Source organism: Trichosurus vulpecula, chromosome 3 (assembly GCF_011100635.1).
Source record: "Trichosurus vulpecula isolate mTriVul1 chromosome 3, mTriVul1.pri, whole genome shotgun sequence".
Classification (NCBI taxonomy): Eukaryota; Metazoa; Chordata; class Mammalia; order Diprotodontia; family Phalangeridae; genus Trichosurus; species Trichosurus vulpecula.
The window spans coordinates 444,537,851-444,559,531 of NC_050575.1; the positions used below are offsets into that span (position 1 = coordinate 444,537,851).

Sequence of the window (21,681 nt, forward strand, 5' to 3'; positions counted from 1 at the left end):
GATTATTTATTAGTGATGGAATTAAAAAATCTAATACGCATTCCATGCAAATCACTATTTTATTTTTTCACTCATGAAAATTAAAGCCCACAGGCGGGCCACATAAAATCGCTCCTCTCCTCTCCTCTCCTCTCCTCTCCTCTCCTCTCCTCCTTTGTGGTTCGTGCAGTCTGCAGCTACCTGTCAAAAGCCTGGTAACTCTTGTCTGCAGATGTGCAGGATAGCCTTCTTCCTTCCTCCATGAATTCAATACCTGGCTCACAATGTTTCTCTCCTCTCTAAACCCCACCATCATACTAGAGGGCTTCAACATAGATACTGATACTCCATCAAATGCTCTAATGTCCGAGTTTTTCAGTGTGTTACAGTTGTTCAGTCATTTCAGTCATGTCCAACTCTCTGTGTCCAGGCCCATTTGGGGTTTTATTGGCAAAGATACTGGAATGGTTTGTCATTATCTTCTCCGGATCATTTTACAGATGGGGAAACTGAGGCAAATGGAGTTAAGTAACTTGTCCAGGGTCACACAGCTAATGACTGTCTGAGGCTACATTCGAACTCAGGTCTTCCTGACTCCAGGCCTGGCATTTTATCCACTGCATCACCTAGTTGCCCTAAGTCTCTCAACCTACTCCATTTCACACACACACAAAGATAGTAATACCTTTGATCTTGCTATCACCCATAAAGGCACCACTTCCATGTTCATGAACTCTGAAATTCCTTTATCTAACATAAATCTATTGCATTTCTAACTCTACCTCTGCTTTCTGCTACCAGACTACTAGCCTGTCTACACTCGGACCCCTGATTCCTTGACCCTTCAGTTCTCTCCCAGACCATCACCCACTGACCCATTGGTGAACCATTTCAACTCTACACTCTCCTGTTCTCTTGAATCCCTTCCCCATTTTGTGCCCCACCAAGCCTCAGCCTTGGAGGACTCCCACCATCTGCCACCATCACTCCTACATATATACATGGGAGGAACCAGGCCGACTGGGTCCACTACAGATTTCTGTTACTTCACTCCAACTGAGCCCTCACTGCTACTAGACAATGCTTTTATTCTTCTCTGATTAACCCACTCTCCTACTCACCACGGCAGCTCTTCAAAACCCTTTCATGCCTCCTCAAGCCTGCCATGGCTCCCCCTCTCCCACCCTCTCAGCTAAGAACCTTGAGGCCATTTGCCTGAGCTCCCTTTTCTCCCTTCCTCCTCATTTTACATCTCCCAAAAGCCTTCTGCCACTATCTCCTCCTTCTCCCCCATCATGCCCCCTCCCTTGCCAAGGCAAACCCTTCTACCTGCACAAAGGATCCTTTCCATCCCATCTCCAGCAGATTGCCCCCTCTGTCATCCCCAGTCTCACATTCAATCTCTCCCTTTCCACTGGCTGCTTCCCTGCTCCCTACAGACGTACCCATGCCTCCCCCATCCTCAGACAAACTTCCCTTGATCTGTCCATCCCCACTCTTGTCCCATATCCCTCCTATCTTTTGTGGCTAAGCTCCTTGCAGATGCCAGCCACAGGGATTCCTCCACCTCCTCTTCTTGACTTCATACAGCCTGGCTCCTGATGTCGTCATTCAGCCACACCTGCTCTCTCCAGAGCATCCAGCATCCTCTTCATTGCCAAGTCCAAGGGCCTTCTCTCCATCCCCATCCTTCTGTTCACTCTGTATACTTTGATATTGCCAGTCTCCTTCCTCCCCACGGTGCTCTTCCGTCTAGGTCTCTGGGACCCCTGGCTCTCCCCTGGCTCTCCTCTGACCCATCTGACCACTCTTCCTCAGTCTCCTTTGCTGGATCCTCATGTAGATCACAGCCCTCACTAACCATGGGTGTTCCTCAGGGTTCTGTCCTGGGCCCCTCCCCTTCTCTCTCTATGCTACTTCCCCTCATGATCTCCTCAGCACCCATGAATTCAGTGATCCCTCTGCTGCTGCTCCTCACATCTGCTTATCTCTCCTGACCTTTCGTCTCTCATCTCCAGCTCCCTGTTAGACATCTAACGGTCACTAGGTGGGGCAATGGATAAAGCACCAGGCCTGCAGCCAGGATGCTCTGAGTTCAACCCAGCTTCAGACACTTACTAGCTGTGTGACCCTGGCCTCAGTTTCCTCATCTGTATGATGGAGGTGATAATGACATCTACCTCCCAGAGTGGTGAAGGCTAAATGTGATGGTATTTGCAAAGTGCCTAGCACAATGTCCTGGCACATAGTAGGCACTTTACAAATGTTAGCTGTTACTAGTGCCCTGTACACACCTTAAATCTCTGTACCAAACTGAACTCCTTCCCCACTTCCTACCTACCCCATTACCACAAATTCTCCCAGTTCCCAGGCTCACAACCCACCATCCTCCACTCCTGACTATCCCTGACAGTACACACATCCCCAGAGCCAGTCTGTTGCCAAGGCCTGTTGATTTTGTTTTTGTGACATCTCTCAGATACACTCCCTTCTCTCCCCCAACACAGCCACCCCACTGGTACAGACCCTCATCACCTCATGCCTGGACTACCATGGCTGCTGGTGGGTCTGCCTGCCTCCAGACTCTCCCCACTCCAGTCCATCCTCCATTCAGCTGCCAAAGAGATTTTTCTAAAGCATACGTTCAACTTCGTAGCCCTCCTTCTACCCAACAAACTCCAGCGGCTTCCTATCACTTCTAGGTTCAAATACAAAATTCCCTGTTTGACATGGAAAGCCCTTCATAACCTACCACCCCTACTCACCCTCTTTGGAATCATGCTCCCATAGTCCATACTCCATATACAATTCATACTCCTGAACATGTTCTTCAATCGGTGATTCTCGCCCTCTTGCTGTTTCACAAACAAGACACTCCATCTCCCAGATCTGGGCATTTTTTTTTTCTGGCTGTCCCCCATGCTTGGAATACTTTCCTCCCTCATCTAAGTCTCCTGGCTTCTTTCAAGTCCCAGCTTAAATTCCCCCTTCCCATTCTGTCTTCATTCTAGCGCCTTCCCTCTGTTTCTTCCTCTTCCTCCTCTCTATAGCTTGTTTGTCTCTAGTTGTTTGCATGCTCTCCCTTCCCCCCACCCCACTAGGTTGTGAGCCCTTCGAGGGCAGGGCTGTCTTTTGCCTTTCTTTTTATCCCCAGTACCTGGCATGTAGTGGGTGCTTAATAAACGTTTGTTGACTATCTGATTTTCCCTGTTAAATGCTTCTGGTCTTATCAGGGAAATGTATTTGATTGGTGTCTGAGAACTGGCAGTTCATCTTTTGACTTAAATCATTTCATCTCTGTAATGGAACCAATGGACGATCAGAGAAGGGACAGTGGGGAGCTCTCATGTCACTTGTCGATGGCTGACATTCACAGCATGCTTTCAAGGTTCTCGAAGCACTTGATGAAGCTTATTTAACTTAACCCTCACCACAATCCTGAGCAATAGGTGCTGTTATTAGCCCCACTTTATAGGTGAGGATCCTGAACCTGAGAGAAGTTAATGACTAGCCCTGCATCACACATGTAGTAAGTGTCTGAAGCCAGATTTGATCTCAGGTCCTCCTGACTTCAGAGCTGGTGCTCTGTCCACTGTGTGCCTCCTGTTATTCTAATAACCTTGGAGGATAGCACATCTTATACTAATAGCATCGGTCTTTTGGGGTTTGTTCAGGGGAACCTTTCTGAAGATCAAGCCAAACACAATTGCGTTGGGATAATGGGGATTCTTTTTTGGATGTATGTTGGAGCAGATGGCCTCACAGGTCCAATCTCCATCGAGAATTCTATTACCTTATAAACTGGTCCAGTGTATTTCTCCTTAAACATGTATCTTACTCCATAATTGATGCTCCTAACTAAAATTGTTAAAATGTTGACATCATTTTAATCTGATTTAGTCCTTTAGTAATATACATAAAGATATTTTGTATAACTAAATTATGTCTGTTTTTGAATGTTTATAGGTAAGCATTTTGCCATCCCAGTTGATCCAGAATATTTTATCAAAAAACCAATCATATTTGGAGATTTTATAAAGGCAAGTATGTGATATTGGCATCACCGAAGTTCATATAATTACAAAATATATTTTCTGCTTCCTCGGTTTGGTTTTCTCCTCTTCACTTCAAGAATGAGGCTTTTAGGATTGAAAGTCAAAACTCTAAAATTCAGCTTCCCCCTCAGATTTCTCTCATCACTTTGTTCGAAACTTCCCTGTATCTGTAGCCTTCTCTGATTTGGATCCAAGCCTCCGTGCAGATGTTATCTGCCCTACTGGATGGTGTCTTGAGAATAAAATTCAACATCCATTTGTGTATCACTGGCTTCTAATTTAGTGCCCTGTGTTTAATAAGAGCTTGTTACAACATGAGTACCTAAGTCCTGAGTCTCCCAGCTATAATAGTATGAAAATTATTTAACATAGGTGATTAAATGCCTATGTGTGTGCGTGCAAATATGTATGTATATGTATATATGTGTATGTGAGTGTGTGTATACACATCCACATGCACATATACATACACATACATGTGTGTGTATAAATATGTGTGGTGGGCAGCTAGGTGGCACAGTGGATAAAATGCTGGACCTGAAGTCGGAAGACTCATCTTCCTCAGTTCAAATCTCGCTTCAGACATTTACTAGCTGTGTGACCTTGGGCAAGTCATTTAATGGTATTTGCCTCAGTTTCCTCATCTGTCAAATGAGCTAGAGAAGGAAATGACAAACCACTCCAGTATCTCTGCCAAGAAAACCCCAAATAGGGTCACAGAGAGTCAGACACAAGTGAAAAACAACACAACAACAAATATATATATATATATATATATATATATATATATATATATATATATATATGTATGTATGTATGTATGTATATATGTGCCTACACTCCCAGCACATAGGGCAGTGCTGTGCATTTAATATGCACTCCATAAATGCTTTTTCATTCATTTGTTCCATTAGATTTTGAGCTCCCTGAGAGCAGGGTCTGTCTTTTGTCTCTTTTTGTATCCCTAGCACTTAGCACAATGCCTGGCACATAGTACCCGTATGTGTGTGCATGGGTATGCATGTGTGTATACACATATCTATGCATATATGTGTGTGTATGTATTTATATATGTGTGCTTATATATTATATCACTCAGATTCTTGTGAAATCATTTCCATTGCACACCTGTGCATATTTACCTTTCCATGCTTACCTGTCCTTGTTGGTTCTTCTCCCCTAACTCTTTGGCCACAGATTGGTGTTGAAAAAATTGATCGCCTCTATGAAGACCTGGTGGACATGGATAAGATAGCTTCAGTTTTACAGGATTACCTTGACGATTACAACATAATGACCTCGAAGGAAGTGAAGCTGGTGTTCTTCCAGGATGCCATCGAGCACGTGTCAAGGTACAGTGAGGCCACAGCATGCTCGCCATCAGGTGCTGGAGATGATTGATTGGAACAGATTCATTGCTAAGTGCACAGGGCCTTAGGATTGCTTACCACTGCTATGCTTTACAAGTCATTTCATTTTAAAAATATTTCAAGTATTTTCTAGCTGCTTTATTAAGGTGTAAAGGAGAAGCTGGTTTCTCAGAAACCCTCTCCATAGATTTCAAGCTCTGACAGATTCTCTCGAGGTCGAGGGTTTAGTGTGTGGTCCCAGTGTCAGGTGACCAGGTGAAGACCACCCTTGCTGAAGGCAGGGAGGCTCATCACAAAAACATCAGCCAACAGGCAATAAGGTTTTTTTTGTCGCTTTGTTTGTTTTACCACAGTGATGACACAGATTAAAAATTCAGTAATATTAAAGCTACTTTTTTCGGATTTTATAGAATATAAAATCTCAGAGCTGAGGGGGCCTCAATCAATCAATAAACATTTATTAAGCACCTATTATGTGCCAGGCACTGTGCTAAGTACTAAGGATACAAAAAGAGGCAAAAGACAGAACTTGCCTTCAAGGAGCTTTCAGTCTAATGGAACAAATCAATGAATAAACATTGATGGAGTATGTACTAGGAGCAAAGCACCATCCTAAGTTCTGGAGAGACAGACAGAAAATCAAGACAGACCCTTCTCTTCAGGAGCTCACGTTCTGACAGAGGACAGTGACCCACCTGGTCAAATGGAAAAGGCCAGTGGTCTTTAAAGAACGCTCTTAGACACGTGTCTGTTTCTGATGTTGAACCGTCTGAAAGTGCCAACAGCTATGGTGGTTAGGACTTTCTTTTGGGGGGCCATCTGTAGATGTGGCTTAAAAAGAAGCATAGGGCTACAATGCCTTCAGAGTCAGGAGCTGTCAGCTCACATCTGCACAAAGGTTGTTCCCCTTCACACTGTCTGTGGGAGCCTAGACTGGCAGCAAAGTCAATAGTTGAGGAGTAGAAAGATGTCACTGCTAGACCCAGGGCTCTTGGCCAGGCCTGCCCTTTAATGGAAGGACTCTTGTCAGCTCTTGGTGTTGGTGGTGACAGGGATGGCAGGCCCCCTTTCTACTGGCCTGCTCCACTCATTGATGGCTTAGAGTCAAGAGACCTGGGTTTGAATGTGAGCTTCTCCTGAATACCTCCAGTGACAGGGACCTCACTACCTATAAGGAAGTCAGTTTATTCCCTTGTCTGACCCCTTAGAACCAGAATCTTCCTCCCTAGAATTTTTACCCCCTGGGCACAGTTCTTCCTTCTAGAGCTATAGACAATAATTCAGATCTCTCTTTCATCTAACATCCTTTCAGAAAAGTAGAGTAATCATGTCCCTCTAATTCCTGTCTCCTTCTAACTCATCATTCCCATTTTCCTGGAATTTTCTTCATGTAACATAGTTGTTGTTTTCTTGGTGAAGTCAAGTTCATTCTGGTCCTTCTTAGAATGTGATGCCCAGGGTTAGGGTTAAACTCTTAAACTCTTTCCATCAAGTAGCATATCCTGGAGGTGAGGAAATGACAGAAATAGGAGGTCTGGGTATGGTGAGGCTGCCAATGGCAAGAAGTGTGCCTATGTCCCTCTGATGCCCCTTGTCCCAGTGAATCAGGGACAGAGGAGAGAATGACCAGTAGTGGAGTTTTACTTTTTGCTATTTATTTAGTAAAAAGGGCATTTAGGTAGCCCAGCACATAGAAATTGCTTAACATTTTCACGCCATTCATTCGTTCATTCTAGAGGCAGCATGGTGCCATAGTTAGGGCATGGGACTTAAAATCAAGAAGATCTAGGTTCAAATCTTACTTTGGAAACTTACTAGCTGTGTGAACTTCTCTACATTGCCATCTCATCAGTAAAACAATGAATGAACATTTAAGTGCCTACTATGTGCAAGGCGCTAGATTCATCTTCCAACGTCCCTTTCAGCCCAAAGTCCATGATTCTATGAAGGTTTTCTGAATGGCTTATAGCCACTGCTCTGTCTGAGGCTCACCACAACTCTGGGGGGGGTGGGACGGGGTAGTACATGTATTATTTGGGATAGGGACAAGGACGGGACCTGTGTGTGATTTGAGTGGTACAGGAAATCCCGGGCTTTAAAAGTTGCCTAGAGCACTTCAAGGCTAAATGACTCATCCATTATGTGTAAAAGGTGAGATTTGAACCCAGGTCATCCTCGCTAAGGCTAGCTCTCCACCCACTGCACCTTAATGTTTAATTGCCCGTTTTACAGATGAGGGAATTGAGGCTAACCCACCAACTTTTCCATTTAACCTCATCCTTGTAGGCATCTTTTACAGAATTTCATACATGCAAGACATTATTGGTTATGTGCTACAAGATCACATCCATTCCATTACCCTTTGGGTCACCCATAATTGTGTTTCTTCTAAAAGTCATAGCATTCTATGATTCCTAGTTATCATTGGTAGAATACTGGTGTTAATTCCCCATCCTACCATTTCGTAGAGGTTGGAGGTTGAGTGTGGTACATTGCACATATTTTCAGAAATTCCTGATATATTTCTCAGTTTTGCTGATTTTTCCTCTTTATTTGTCTTTAAAATATGTTTTGTTATATGGGGTATTGTGAGATGTATTATATGTATTTGTTATATGGGGTAAAATATTATTTGTTATGTGGGGTAGCTCTCTGAGAGGAGAAGGGGAAAGGATATTGGGGAAAATGTTAGTGATATAAAAAAACAGCAAAGGACATCAACAAAATTATTTTTAAATTTTTAAAAAAGAATATTGGTGTTTTAAAAAATAGTGGGCTTTCATGATAGAGAGGAACTTTGGATCATGGAAAGGACTATGTAGTTTCCCAAAGGTGATCTAAGAGACTATGCCTCTCATATTTAATTCAGGTCCAAGCTCATTTTGTAGAAGGGGGTGGGGTGGTGGAAAGCCAATTTGGGCATTGTCAGGACTGAAGACGTAGATTTAGGAGTTACCAGTATAGAGCTGGTAGTCAAGGAATTGTAGAGAAAAAGAATAGGACTGAATTTTGAAGATCATTCTTCAGGGGTTAGGAGTCCAGCTCAGTTCAAATCCAGCCTCAGATACTTATTAGCTGTGTGACCCTGGACAAGTCACTTAACCCTGTTTGCCTAGTTTCCTCATCTGTAAAATGAGCTGGAGAAAGAAGTGGCAAACTACTCCAGAATCTTTGCCAAGAAAACCTCAAAATGGAGTCATGAAGAGTCAGACATGACTAAAATGACTGAACAATGAGAAGCAGCATCTTTTTATGTAAAAGAAAAAGAGCCAGCCCATTGGCCAGAAGACAATTCAAGATACTTGCAGTATCTGAGAGTCAATGAGGTAACACATGTGAAGGTACTTAGAAACTAGACTCTGAGCTTCTTGAGGACAGACACCAGTTTTGTTTTCATTTGTTTTTTCTTTCTTTGTATACCTAGCTCTTAGCACCAGTGCTTGCCTGGAAGATAGTAGGTGCTTTAAGAAATGTTGTTGATTGACTGCTATCCAAATCAGATGTATTATTTATTAAATTTATTTAATTAAATGTATTTAAATTTATTAAATTAAATTATTATTAAAATTTATCATTAACATTTTTTCTGGTCCATTTCATTAGGCCACTGTTCCACAACTTAGAGTCTTAAGAGAGTTGCCTGAGCCACTGAGAGGTTGGATTACTTGTCCAGTGTCATACCACCAGTAGGTCTCAGAGGCAGGATTTGAACTCAGGCATCCCTGACTCCAAGGCCAGATCTATCCATTTCCTAATGCTGTTGCTGTCCAATGACTATAACATACACTGCGAGTATCCTATAGCAGAACTGGTAACAATTCACCTGGATTAGCGTGAACAGTACTGATACAATCTCTCAACTCAAGGCCTTGCTAAATTGAATTAACTCCCTATCTAAGCATAAATGTGAGTAGGATTTAAGTGAATGCAGAGGAAGGATGGGGGAGGGAATTCCAGCTGTGGAGCAGTATGAGCTATGATGAAGAGGAGGCTTAGACTTGTTCCATTTGGCCATGTAGGGGCCAAAATCTCAGAACCAGGAGATGAAAAGAGACACATTTAGGCTTGACATCCTGAAGGATTTCTTAGATAACTGGACTTTGTCCAAAGTAGAAGGGGCTGCTTCAAGGGCTGGTAGATTCCCTCACCTTGGAGATCTTCCAACAAAAGCTGTACAATCGCTTGTCAGGCATGATGTGGAGAGGATTCTTAATCGTGGGTTGAACTAGAAGGCCTTGGAGGCCACTTCCAATTCAGTCATTCTGTGACCCAGGAGGATTATGGGAGGCAAAGTTGTAGCAGAGTAACCAATAGAGCAGCCCTGGTAGCCTCTAGAGGAGAGAAGAGGTTCAGTTGGCCATCAGTTGAGAATAAACTATGAAAAGAAAGCCTAAAACCCTATTGTGAAGCATCTTTTTTTACAAATAATATTTCATTTTCCCCCAATTACATGTAAAAACAATTTGTAACATTTATTGGGTTTTTTAAGTTTTAAGTTTGTTCTAAGTGTTTTTTTAAGTTCAAATTCTATTAGTTCCTCCCTCCTCTCTCCTCTTGCTGAGATGGTAGGCAATCTGATATAGTTTATACATGTGCACTCATGTAAAGCATTTCCATCTTCATCATTTTGTGCAAGAAAACTAAAGAAAATTTAAAATAGGATGCTTTGGTCTGTATTCAGACGACATCAGTTCTTTTTCTGGAAGTGGACAGCTTGCTTCATCATGAGTCTTTGGGGATTGTCTTGGATCATTGTATTGCTGAGAATAGCCAAGTCATTCACAATTCTTCATCATACAATATAGCTGTTACTGTGTCAATATTCTGCTTCTGCTCACTTCACTTTGTGTCACTTCATGTAAGTCTTTCCAGTTTTTTTTCTGAAATCATCATGCTTTCTTATAACACAATAATATTTCATTATAATCATGTACCATGACTTGTTTGTGATATTACTATAATTTCACACAGTTAAAAGACTTGAGCAAACCTGTACATTGGGGGTGGGGATGGGGTGTACTAGGGCAAAGTATAGGATGGGGGCTACAGAAATGAGGAGGGCATTAGGGCACCTATCCAAGGAGGGCAGGTCAGGAGGTACAAGGAAACCCAGGATAAGGAACTAGATCTGAAGGAAGGAGAAGAAATAGGAAAGGCACCAGACCATGAGACAGAAGACCTGGATTCTGGTACCAGCTTGGCCATTTTCTTGCTAATATAACGAGAATCTCCCCGACTGCTCTGGGAGCCAGTTTCTTCATGGCTAAAGTGAGGGATCAGTCCAGGCAAGATCTTGAGTCCCTTGCAGCTCAGATATTCTGCAAAGAATTCTGGCCGCCCAACTCCATCATTCTAGCAAAATTTACTCTGGTAACATTGAGGACCAAGCCTCAGAGCCCATGGTTTTGTGGCCCTAAAAGTGAGAATAATTACATGTGCTCCTTCTCCTCATGCAGGATTGCTCGGATGATTCGCCAGGAAAGGGGAAACGCTCTGCTCGTCGGTGTAGGTGGGACAGGAAAACAGTCTCTGACCAGGCTTGCCTCTCACATCTGTGGTTACAAGTGCTTTCAGATTGAGCTCAGTCGAGGCTACAACTATGACAGTTTCCATGATGATCTAAGGAAGCTCTATAAGATGGCTGGAGTGGATGACAAAGACATGGTTTTTCTTTTCACCGACACCCAGGTATGTTTAAATAATGGTCACACACTGGGAATGTCAATTAACATATTTCTTATGGATATGAGAGTACCGTGGTATGGGGCTAGACAACTGGCCTCAAAGACAAGCAGACCAGGATTCCAGTCCCACCTCTGACATATGGTACCTATGGGACCCTGGACAAATCATTTAACATCTTAGAAGTAACTTAGAGAGAAGAAGAGGACCTAGAATTAGAAGAAGGACTTTGCTCACAAAGAAGTTCTCTGTACCCATGAAATGCAAATCTAATCCTTCTATTGTGAGCATAGCTCAGAATCATTTCTTTAGTGTGAAATATTTTACATAGTGGTGAGTAGCTAATAATGAGAGCCAGCATTCATATAGCACTTTAAGGTTTATATAGTACTTTACAAATGTTATCTTAATTAATTCTCACAATAACTGTGGGGAGTAGAGACTGTTATTCACTTTTTGCAGATAAGGAAACTGAGGCAAAGAGTGGTCAAATGGCTTGCCTAAGGTCACATAGCTGGTAAGGGGCTAGATTTGAACTTGTCTTCCTGACTCTGGGTCTAGCACTCCACCCACTACACCTTATTGTAAATGGTTTTTAATAATCAATTGATAATATTTTGGTCAGTTGTATTGTCCCTTTGACAGCCTGTGTAATAAGAGGATGGGAGCCCATGAGAGTTGGACATTGCAGTTATTTTCAGGTTTTTGTCAATATGGTGATTTTTTTCTCTTCCTCTTTTTTCTTGTTTCTTTCTATTTTTTAAAAAATTCTTTGTTATATGGGCTGGCTCTCTGGAAGAAGGAAGAAGGAAAGATAGCAGAGGGAATTTAGGTGCTATACAAATAACAGTACCAGATCTCTTAAAAAGAGAAAGTCAGTGTAATGGAGTGTAAGTAGAGGAGCTGGGCAAGGAAGTAACAGTCCTTTGTAGAGAAAAGTATCAGGGCAGAGAAAATGAAGGTCTTGACAGTCGTGTCTGTGAAAAGATCATACCTGAAAATTGGGGTTCCACATGAACAGGAAAGAAGGACCTCAGAGGCCTCTCTGGGCCAACCTGCACTTCTCATGGGATTTTCCTGAGAAGAGCCCAAAAGCAGTTTGCAGTTTAAAAGAAAAGTCAAATAATAACAGATGGCGCCTTAAGGCCAACAGAGTGTTTTCTATGCGTTCTCTCATTCCAGTCCTTCTGAAAACGGAGATCTGGCAGGCATTAATAGATCCATTTTGCTCATCCATAGTCATACAGCTAGTTAGTGTCACAGGCAGGATTTGAACCCAGGCCTGCCCTGATTCTGTATCCAGTGTTCTTGCCTCTGCTGTGCAGATGTGATGATGAACATTGGCTTCATGCTTCTGTATATCCTCACTGCTTCCACTCTTTAGCCTTCACGAGCTGTCACGTGGTTTTGTCTTGGCAGCCTCCTAACTGACCTACACACCTCTGTTCTCATGCCCTCTTATTTCTTCTTCAGATCACTGACCACCTTTCTCATACACAACTCTGATCATGTCACTCCCTTGATCAGAACATTTTAGTGGTTTCCCGTTGTCTTCTGAATAAAGTCCCCTCTCCTTAATTTGGCATTCAATGCCTTGCACAATCTGGTACTGGCCCACATCTTCAGCTGTATTTCATACTAGTTCCCTATCATTATCCCCTGCCCAACCCCCAGACTCTATGTTCCTGAAACTAGACCATTTGCTGCCCCATGAACGTCCTCACCTTCGGGCCTCTGTCTACACCATTTTCAATGGCTAGAATGTCTCCTCTGCCACTCTGACCCTCTAAATCTCCACCTATTTCTTTTGATTCCTACATATGCTTCAAGTTCCAGCTCATGGCACCTTCTCCTGTGAAACCTTCCCTGATTCCTCAGTCGAGAAAGAGCTTTATCTCCACAGCTCTCCCATAGTACCTTGCTAATGGAAAGTCCAGTGGATCTAGGACTTAGAAGACCTGGGAGGGGGAGGGGAGTCAAATCCCAGATCTGACAGTTACTAGCTGTGTGACTATACCTCTCTGAGTCTCAGTTTCTCCAGCTGTAAAATTGGGCTAACAACGCTTGCCTGGTTGTGAGGAAAGTTATTTGACAAAATCACTGTGCTAGGAAAGTATGCGCTATTATCGGTGTCACATGTTATTTCATATCACAGTTATGGATGTGTATGTGCGTCAACTCTACTACTGGACTATAAGCTCCCTAAGGGCAGGAGTTAGGTCTTATTCATGTTCGCCTCTTCCACAGTAGTGTATAAGGGATTGGAAATGTGTGATGATGGCTCAATAGCCTGTGGTCATGGATGCAAAGGTATATGTTAATCTAATGATTTTCAACCATTGTGCTCCATAGATTGTTGTGGAAGAGTTCCTGGAAGACATTAACAATATTCTGAACTCAGGGGAAGTGCCAAATCTATTTGAGAAAGATGAGCTGGAGTATGTCATGGCGGCCACAAGGCCAAAGGCAAAAGAAGCAGGAATTGCAGAGGGTAACAGAGATGAGGTAGGAAAGACGATGATGATGATGATGATGAGAGCTAATCTTACATAGCTGTGGAAGGTCTGCAAAGCATTTTCCCCATATTGCCTCATTTTTTTGTTGAGTTGTTTCAGTCATGTCCGACTCTCCATGATGCCATTTGGGGTTTTCTTGCCAAAAATACCAGACTGGTTTGCCATTTCCTTCTCCAGCTCATTAGTAGGTGCTTTATCTAGTTCCCTTCCCCTCACTAGCCAGACTAAAATTTTACTATTTTCTTCAGCCTCTCTTTGTATGACAGCATCATGATTGCCCAATTCCAAACACCCTTGTATTTGTCCAAGTCTTTCCCAAAATGTGACATCATGACAGACGCAATACTTCTGATGTGTTTTAGCCTGGGCAGAGTTCATGGGGAGTGTCACCTACCTTCTCAATTCTTCCTCTCTTGACATAGTCTAGGTTGGTTGTTTTTTTGGTTCCATGTCATACTCTTGAGTCCCTGAAGCCCATTTTCACCCAAACCATTATCTGGCTAGACCTCCCCCATCCTAGACTCATGCAGTTAATTTTTGGAACCCAAATGTAAGATATTGCATTTGTCCCTATTAAATCTAATCTTCTTAGATTCAGCTCCCTGTTCTAACTTAGTGAAAGCTTTGGATCCTGACTCTGAAGTCCTACATGTTAGGTAACCCTCCTGGCTTTGTGCCATCTGCAAATTGCATAACATGTCAATATGGCAAATGTTATGACTAATGTGGAAATAGGTTTAATATGATTGTACGTGTATAGCCCGTATCACATTGCACACCATTTTGGGGAAGGAGGAGTGGAGGGAGGGGGAGAAAACTTAGAACTCAAAATCTTAAAGAAGTAAATGTTAAAACAAAAAACAAATAAAATTTTTTTAAAAAAACAACTTTAAGCAAATAAGTTATTTTGGCTATTATAAATGCCCAAATTAACTACAAATGACATATGAAGGAAGATGCTATATGCATCCAGAGAACGAACTGATAAATTAAAGTATGTACAATATGATTTTACATACACACATTTGCATCTAATAGTAGCCATCTCTACTGGGTGGAGGGAAGAAAAGGAAAAAAATAAATGTACATGATAACTTTGCTATATATTTAAAGGGAATAGCAAGGTGTATATAACAGATATGCAGTTTTGTAAAAAAATCATCTTTTTATTATAATATGTTATAGAAATATTTGTTTTATTCCATAGATTAAAAATAAAAATCTTAAAAAAGAATAAGAAAAATATGGCAAATGTTCTAAGCATATTGAGTCCGATTTTGATTATGTGATTTCTTTCATGAGTGCCAGTGAAATACTTGAAGCTACTACTGTGATCCAATTAGTAGAAGCATTCCAAATAATTTATGTGATAATGTGGAAAGTTAGAAGCATATCTGATGATTTTAAAACATTGGCTATGAAACCCTAGGGTAGCTAGGTGGTGCCATAGTGCACAGAGCGCCAGGCTTAGAGTCAGGAAGACTCATCTTCTTGAGTTCAAATCTGGCCTCACACACTTACTAGCTGTGTGACTCATCACTTCACCCTGTTGGCCTTGGTTTCCTTATCTGTAAAATGAGCTGGAGAAAGAAGTGACAAAGCACTCCAGTATCTCTACCAAGAAAACCCCAAATGGGGTGACAAAGAGTGAAACACAACTGAAAACAACAATAAACTCCCTAAATACATTGTTCAAGGCAGCCAAGCACTTTCAGACTTCCCGCACAAGTTGCCCTGGAGAACAAGAGGTTAAACAACAAGGAGAGAGCCAGTTGGAAAGCCATTTTCAAGGCAAACTATGTGTCGCCTGGAGAGGAGAATGTAACATTGAGAGGAGAGGGGAGCTGTCTTTGGATAGCTGAAGGGCTGTCCCATGGAGGAGGGACTGGACCAATTCTTATCAGACTTGTTAGACTCCAGAGGGCACATATCTGATAGGAACCAGGGTGGAAGTTGTAAAGAAGGAAATTTTGGTTTCAAGGAAGAAAAACTATCCTAACACTTAAAGCTTTTCAGGAGCCACCTTCGGGTCCCCCACATGGCACGCTCAGTGGAGGCCTTTGAGGAAAGGTTTGGTAACCACTAGAAGGATATGCTGAAGGGCAGATTCTTCTTCAGTCCCTTCCCACCTGGCAGGTGTCAGAACACAATTCTTCCTAGTGTCACCTCAGCTAGGAGGTGGGAAGGGCCTGAACGGAACATCTGGGGACCATGGCTTCTTCACCTGGGGTCCAGTCACCTGGTTTTTAAAAAGATTTTAATAATTGTATTTCATTTAATAACTGATTTCACTTAATAACTGATTGGTTTTCTTTGTAAATGTGTTTTATTCTATGCATTTTAAAAGCAGTATTATGAGGAGTTGACAGGTTTCACTAGACTGTCCAAGGGGTCCATAATACAAAGAGAGTTATAAAGCCCTTATTTCTAGCCTAGTCTCCCTCAGAATTCAATTCTCAACTCTCGGAATGTCATCGTGTAATCTTATCCTAAAGATATTGTGGAGAAGGCAAACAGCTTAATTAACAAATCAGCAGCAGCAGAGAAGCAGCGTCCCATGAGAAGAAAGAAGATGAGAAAGTCTTCTCAGAGCACACAAGGCCTGAGGAAAGAAGCCGGAGCAAGCTGTCTTGTGCATCAAGTCACTGCCTTAGTTGAAGGGACAAATTTTAAAAACTGAAGAAAATCATTCTAGAAAGATACCAAACAGCAGGAAGGATTTGGACTAGCCAAGAATCTATTTTATGCTAATTAGAGATATTTAACTTGACAAGAAGTTATAATAAGATCTTAAAACTGGGTAAGGGAATTCAGAGGCTACTCCATTTTAAATGAACTGTTCCTCATTTTCATATTCATTCCCTGTGTTTCTCTTGTTCTCCTACAAAGTCTTCCTTGGCTCCCTAAGGAGTTCATGTTCTACCTCTCCTCAAATGATGTTGTATTCACTTGTGTATATGTTGTAGACCTGCATTGTTGGGTTTTTTGTATGCCCAGCAACTAAGAGAATAGAGCCCATAGTAAATAGTTAATAAATGTATAACCCAAGAACACTGAACCTGGAATCAGGAGAAGTCTGGATTCAAATCCTACCTGTGGCACTCGTTGGCTGTGTGAGTATTGGCAAATAAATAACTATAAAATGAAGACACTGATGCCTGCAATCCTTATCTCACAGAGTTGTTGATGCACTTATGAAAGAATGTACATAAACTATAAGAGAATTAGGAGAGCTCATGCCTCATATATTTTCCTTCTTTTCCTTCCATGAAACTCAATTTTCTGTTTAATACTGGGATGCTCTGTAGCCTGCAGCCCCTGGACGTATTGACCACTACCCCTTTCCTTGATGGACTGAGTTTTTATACAGTTCTAATTGGAAAAGAATGATGTCTTGTTCTTCTTTCCTTTATCAGGTGTTTCAGTTTTTTATTAGTCGAGTTCGCCAGAAGCTGCATATTGTGCTGTGTATGAGCCCCGTTGGGGAGGCTTTCCGCTCACGATGTCGGATGTTTCCATCACTTGTGAACTGTTGCACAATCGACTGGTTTGTTCAGGTTAGTAAAACTCCCCATGGAATATTGGGGAGAATTTGGTTTGTTTTAAAAGAAATCCCCAGATGTACTACAAGAGGCTTTCATTGCAGTTGGTGAGAATGTGCCATTGATGAGGTCAGATTTTTCAGGTTTCACTTCCTCTATACCTGGTAATGGCTAGATTAGCACAGACCTGTCCTAGAAAAGAGGGCAAAGGAACACTTCTCACAGTGAGAGGCAGGATCTAAACCCTGCAAATCTTTCTCAAATAAAGTAATAGAATAGCAAAAGGAAAGCCAGCAAAAAGAGTAAAGAGAAGAGTAATCAAAAAAAGGCTCCTATTTTGAGGACAAAGTACAATTGGAGAAAAGGTGAGAAAACTCCTGGGAGAAAAAAAAGGAAAAGTAATGCAACAAGACACATGAAAGCCCAGAAAACAAGAAACTCTTCAGGGTGCCTGAAAATCTTTATGAAACAATAAAAGAAAGAAAGAGAGAAGAAGCAAAATAAGAATTCTTTTTTTATTATTATTTATTTATTTAATATTTTTAGTTTTCAGCACTGATTTCCACAAGAGTTTGAATTACAAATTTTCTCCCCATTTCTACCCTTCCTGCCCCACTCCAAGATGGCATATATTCTGATTGCCCCATTCTCCAGTCAACCCTCCCTTCTGTCACCCCACTCCCCCCCTCCATCTCCTTTTCCCTTACTTTCTTGTAGGGCAAGATAGATTTCTATGCCCCATTGCCTGTATATCTTATTTCCTAGTTGCATGCAAAAACTCTTGTTTTGAACATCTGTTTTTAAAACTTTGAGTTCCAAATTCTCTCCCCTCTTCCCTCCCCACCCACCCTCCCTAAGAAGGCAAGCAATTCAACATAGGCCACATGTGTATCATTATGCAAAACCCTTCCACATTACTCATGTTGTGAAAGACTAACTATATTTTGCTCCTTCCTATCCTATCCCCCCTTATTCAATTTTCTCCCTTGACCATGTCCCTTTTGAAAAGTGTTTGTTTTTGATTACCTCCTCCACCATCTGCCCTCCCTTCTATTGTCCCCCCTTTTTTATCTCCTTCTTCCTTCTTTCCTGTGGGGTAAGATACCCCATTGAGTGTGTATGTTATTCCCTCCTCAGGTTAATTCCAATGAGAGCAAGATGCACTCATTCACCCTCACCTGCCCCCTCTTCCCTTCCAACAAACTGCTTTTTCTTGCCACTTTTATGCGAGATAATTTATCCCATTCTATCTCTCCGTTTTTTCTCTCTCAGTATATTCCTCTCTCATCCCTTAATTTGATTTTGTTTTTTTAGATATCATCCCTTCATATTCAACTCACCCTGTGCCCTCTCTCTCTCTCTCTCTCTCTCTCTCTCTCTCTCTATGTATATATATATATATATATATATATATATATGTGTATATATATATATTATATATGTATATGTATATATATGTGTATATATATATATATGTATATGTATGTATGTATGTATACATGTATATTCCCTTCAGCTACCCTAATACTGAGGTCTCATGAATTATACACATCATCTTTCCATGTAGGAATGTAAACAAAACAGTTCAACTTTAGTAAGTCCCTTATGATTTTTCTTTCTCATTTACCTTTTCATGCTTCTCTTGATTCTTGTGTTTGAAAGTCAGATTTTTCTATTCAGCTCTGGTCTTTTCACTGAGAAAGTTTGAAAGTCCTCTATTTTATTGAAAATCCATATTTTGCCTTGGAGCGTGATACTCAGTTTTGCTGGGTAGGTGATTCTTGGTTTTAATCCTAGCTCCATTGACCTCCAGAATATCATATTCCAAGCCCTTTGATCCCTTAATGTAGAAGCTGCTAGATCTTGTGTCACACTCATTGTGCTTCCACAATACTCAAATTGTTTCTTTCTGGTTGCTTGCAGTATTTTCTCCTTGATCTGGGAGCTCTGGAATTTGGTGACAATATTCCTAGGAGTTTTCTTTCTGGGATCTTTTTCAGGAGGTGATCAGTGGATTCTTTCAATTTCTATTTTACCCTCTGGCTCTAGAATATCAGGGCAGTTCTCCTTGATAATTTCTTGAAAGATGATATCTAGGCTCTTTTTTTGATCATGGCTTTCAGATAGTCCAATAATTTTTAAATTATCTCTCCTGGATCTATTTTCCAGGTCAGTGGTTTTTCCAATGAGATAGTTCACATTGTCTTCCATTTTCCTTTCCTTTGGTTATGTTTTATAATATTTTGATTTCTCATGAAGTCACTAGCTTCCACTTGCTCCAGTTTAACTTTTAAGGTAGTATTTTTTTCAGTGGTCTTTTGGACCTCCTTTTCCATTTGGCTAATTCTGCCTTTCAAGGCATTCTTCTCCTCATTGGCTTTTTGGAGCTCTTTTGCCATTTGAGTTAGTCTATTTTTTAAGGTGTTATTTTCTTCAGTATTTTTTGGGGTCTCCTTTAGCAAGCTGTTGACTTGTTTTTCATGGTTTTCTTGCATCACTCTCATTTGTCTTCCCAATTTTTCCTCTACTTCTCTAAGTTGCTCTTCCAAATCCTTTTTGAGCTCTTCCATGGCCTGAGACCAGTTCATATTTTTCTTGGAAGCTTTTGATGTAGACTCTTTGACTTTGTTGACTTCTTCTGGCTGTATGTTTTGGTCTTCTTTGTTACCAAGGAAGATTCCAAAGTCCGAGTCTGAATCTGAGTCCTTTTTCGCTGCCTAGTCATTTTCCTAGCCAACTACTTGATCCTTGAGTTTTTTGTTGGGGTATGACTGCTTGTAGAGTAGAGAGTACTTTGTCCCAGACTTGAGGGGCTGTGCTGTTGTTTTCATAGCTATTTCTACACAGCAAGCTCTGCCACACCAGCGCTCCTCCTCCCCCATGCACCGCCAACACAGACCGTGATTCAGATCTAAGCAGGCTCTGCACTCCTGCTCTGATCTGCCACTTAATTCCTCCCACCATGTGGGCCTGGGGCTGGAAGCAACTGCAGCTGTAGCTCTGTAAGCAGCCTCAGAGTTCCCCACCTCCACTGCCCCAGGGTGGTGGCCTACCTCGAACTCCTTTCACTCTGTCCCTGCAGTTTTTCCTACTAACCTTCTCTGTTGCCTTTGGTGTTTGTGGGTTGAGAAGTCTGGTAACTGCCACAGCTCACTGATTCAGGGCACTACGGCCTGTTCTGCCTGGCTCCTGGGTCTGGTTGGTCCAGGCATGGCCCCCACTGGGCTCTGCTCCACTCCGCTCCAAGCACAGTGGATAGACCTTACCCAGCGACCATCCAGGCTGTCCTGGACTGGAGCCCTGCTTCCTTCTGCTATTTCATGGGTTCTGAAGTTCTGGAACTTGTTCAGAGCCATTTTTATAAGTGTTTGGAGGGTTCTGGGGGAGAGCTTTAGGCAAGTCCCTGCTTTCCAACTGCCATCTTGGCTCCGCCCCCCCAAAATAAGAATTCTTAAAGAAAAACTAGGAAAGACAGTGACGAGTTAAATGGAAAAGCTAGAAAATGTTGGTAAAGCCAGGGCCCTCTGAAAAGACAATCTCCAAATTTTGGAGATACAAGAAGACATACTAGAAGAAAGTCAAAAGATGGTAATGGTGTAAAAATAGGCACCATTTATAGAAACTAAAGCATCTCTGGGGTGGCTTCAAGATGCAGGAAGAACTTTGGTGAAGTGCAGCCATTCTGGTATCATTTCAGTCCTTATTCCCCAGAGATCAACAGAACTGAATCATTGTCTTACTGAAGTATTATTACTGTCCCATTAAAATGAACAGTTTGCTTTGTTTTTAAGTAGATTTTTCAAACCCTTGTTTTCTTTTTTACAGTGGCCCAGAGAAGCCCTTCTTTCTGTATCAAGGACATTTTTCTTAAATGTTGACCTTGGAAGCCAAGAAGTAAAGGAAAACCTTTCATTGATGTGTGTGGACATTCATATGAGTGTGACAAATATGGCTGATCGATACTACTCGGAGCTGAGACGGCGATATTATACCACGCCTACTTCCTATTTGGAATTAATTAACCTTTACCTCTCAATGTTGGGTGAAAAAAGGAAGCAGTTGGTTTCAGTAAGTTCAACTGTGTTAAGTGAGAGCTTTTCATTATTAATTAAAATAATCTTGCTCATTACCAATGTGTACATCTCTAGAAAGGTAAGTGAACTTATCCACAGCATTCAAAACTTCTCCATTTGCTGCAACCAATGGTTCCACACGTGGACAGTATGGTGGTGGCTGATACAGCAACTGTGTTTTTTTGGTATTAATTGTTAGGCCAAAATTAGCACCAGCAGCAGAGAACTGAACCATACTTTGTCGCATCTCAGCTTCAGAGGCTGCATTGAGTGCACAATCATCTGCAAACAAAAAATCGTGCACCAACATACCTTTACTTTGGTTTTGGCTTGTAGCCTTTTCAAGTTGAAGACTTTGCCATCAATGTGGTAGCTGACCTGATGCTCAGTGTTTGAGAGGTTCTGAAAGGAGAGAAGAAGTATTAGACTGATTACCAAACTGAAGGTCTACCAAGCTGTGGTGC

General features: G+C 41.7%; 1 protein-coding gene across 1 annotated transcript in view; it reads left to right on the forward strand.

Moving 5' to 3' along the window:
- Positions 1 to 21,681, forward strand: part of DNAH6 (dynein axonemal heavy chain 6) — a 251,551-nt gene that overhangs the window by 129,125 nt on the left and 100,745 nt on the right. Inside the window, exons 43-48 of the mRNA XM_036750156.1 lie at positions 3,946 to 4,019; positions 5,232 to 5,386; positions 10,861 to 11,092; positions 13,439 to 13,591; positions 17,019 to 17,159; positions 20,970 to 21,212. Coding sequence (XP_036606051.1) covers positions 3,946 to 4,019; positions 5,232 to 5,386; positions 10,861 to 11,092; positions 13,439 to 13,591; positions 17,019 to 17,159; positions 20,970 to 21,212 — 998 coding nt within the window. The remainder of the gene's footprint in view (positions 1 to 3,945; positions 4,020 to 5,231; positions 5,387 to 10,860; positions 11,093 to 13,438; positions 13,592 to 17,018; positions 17,160 to 20,969; positions 21,213 to 21,681) is intronic.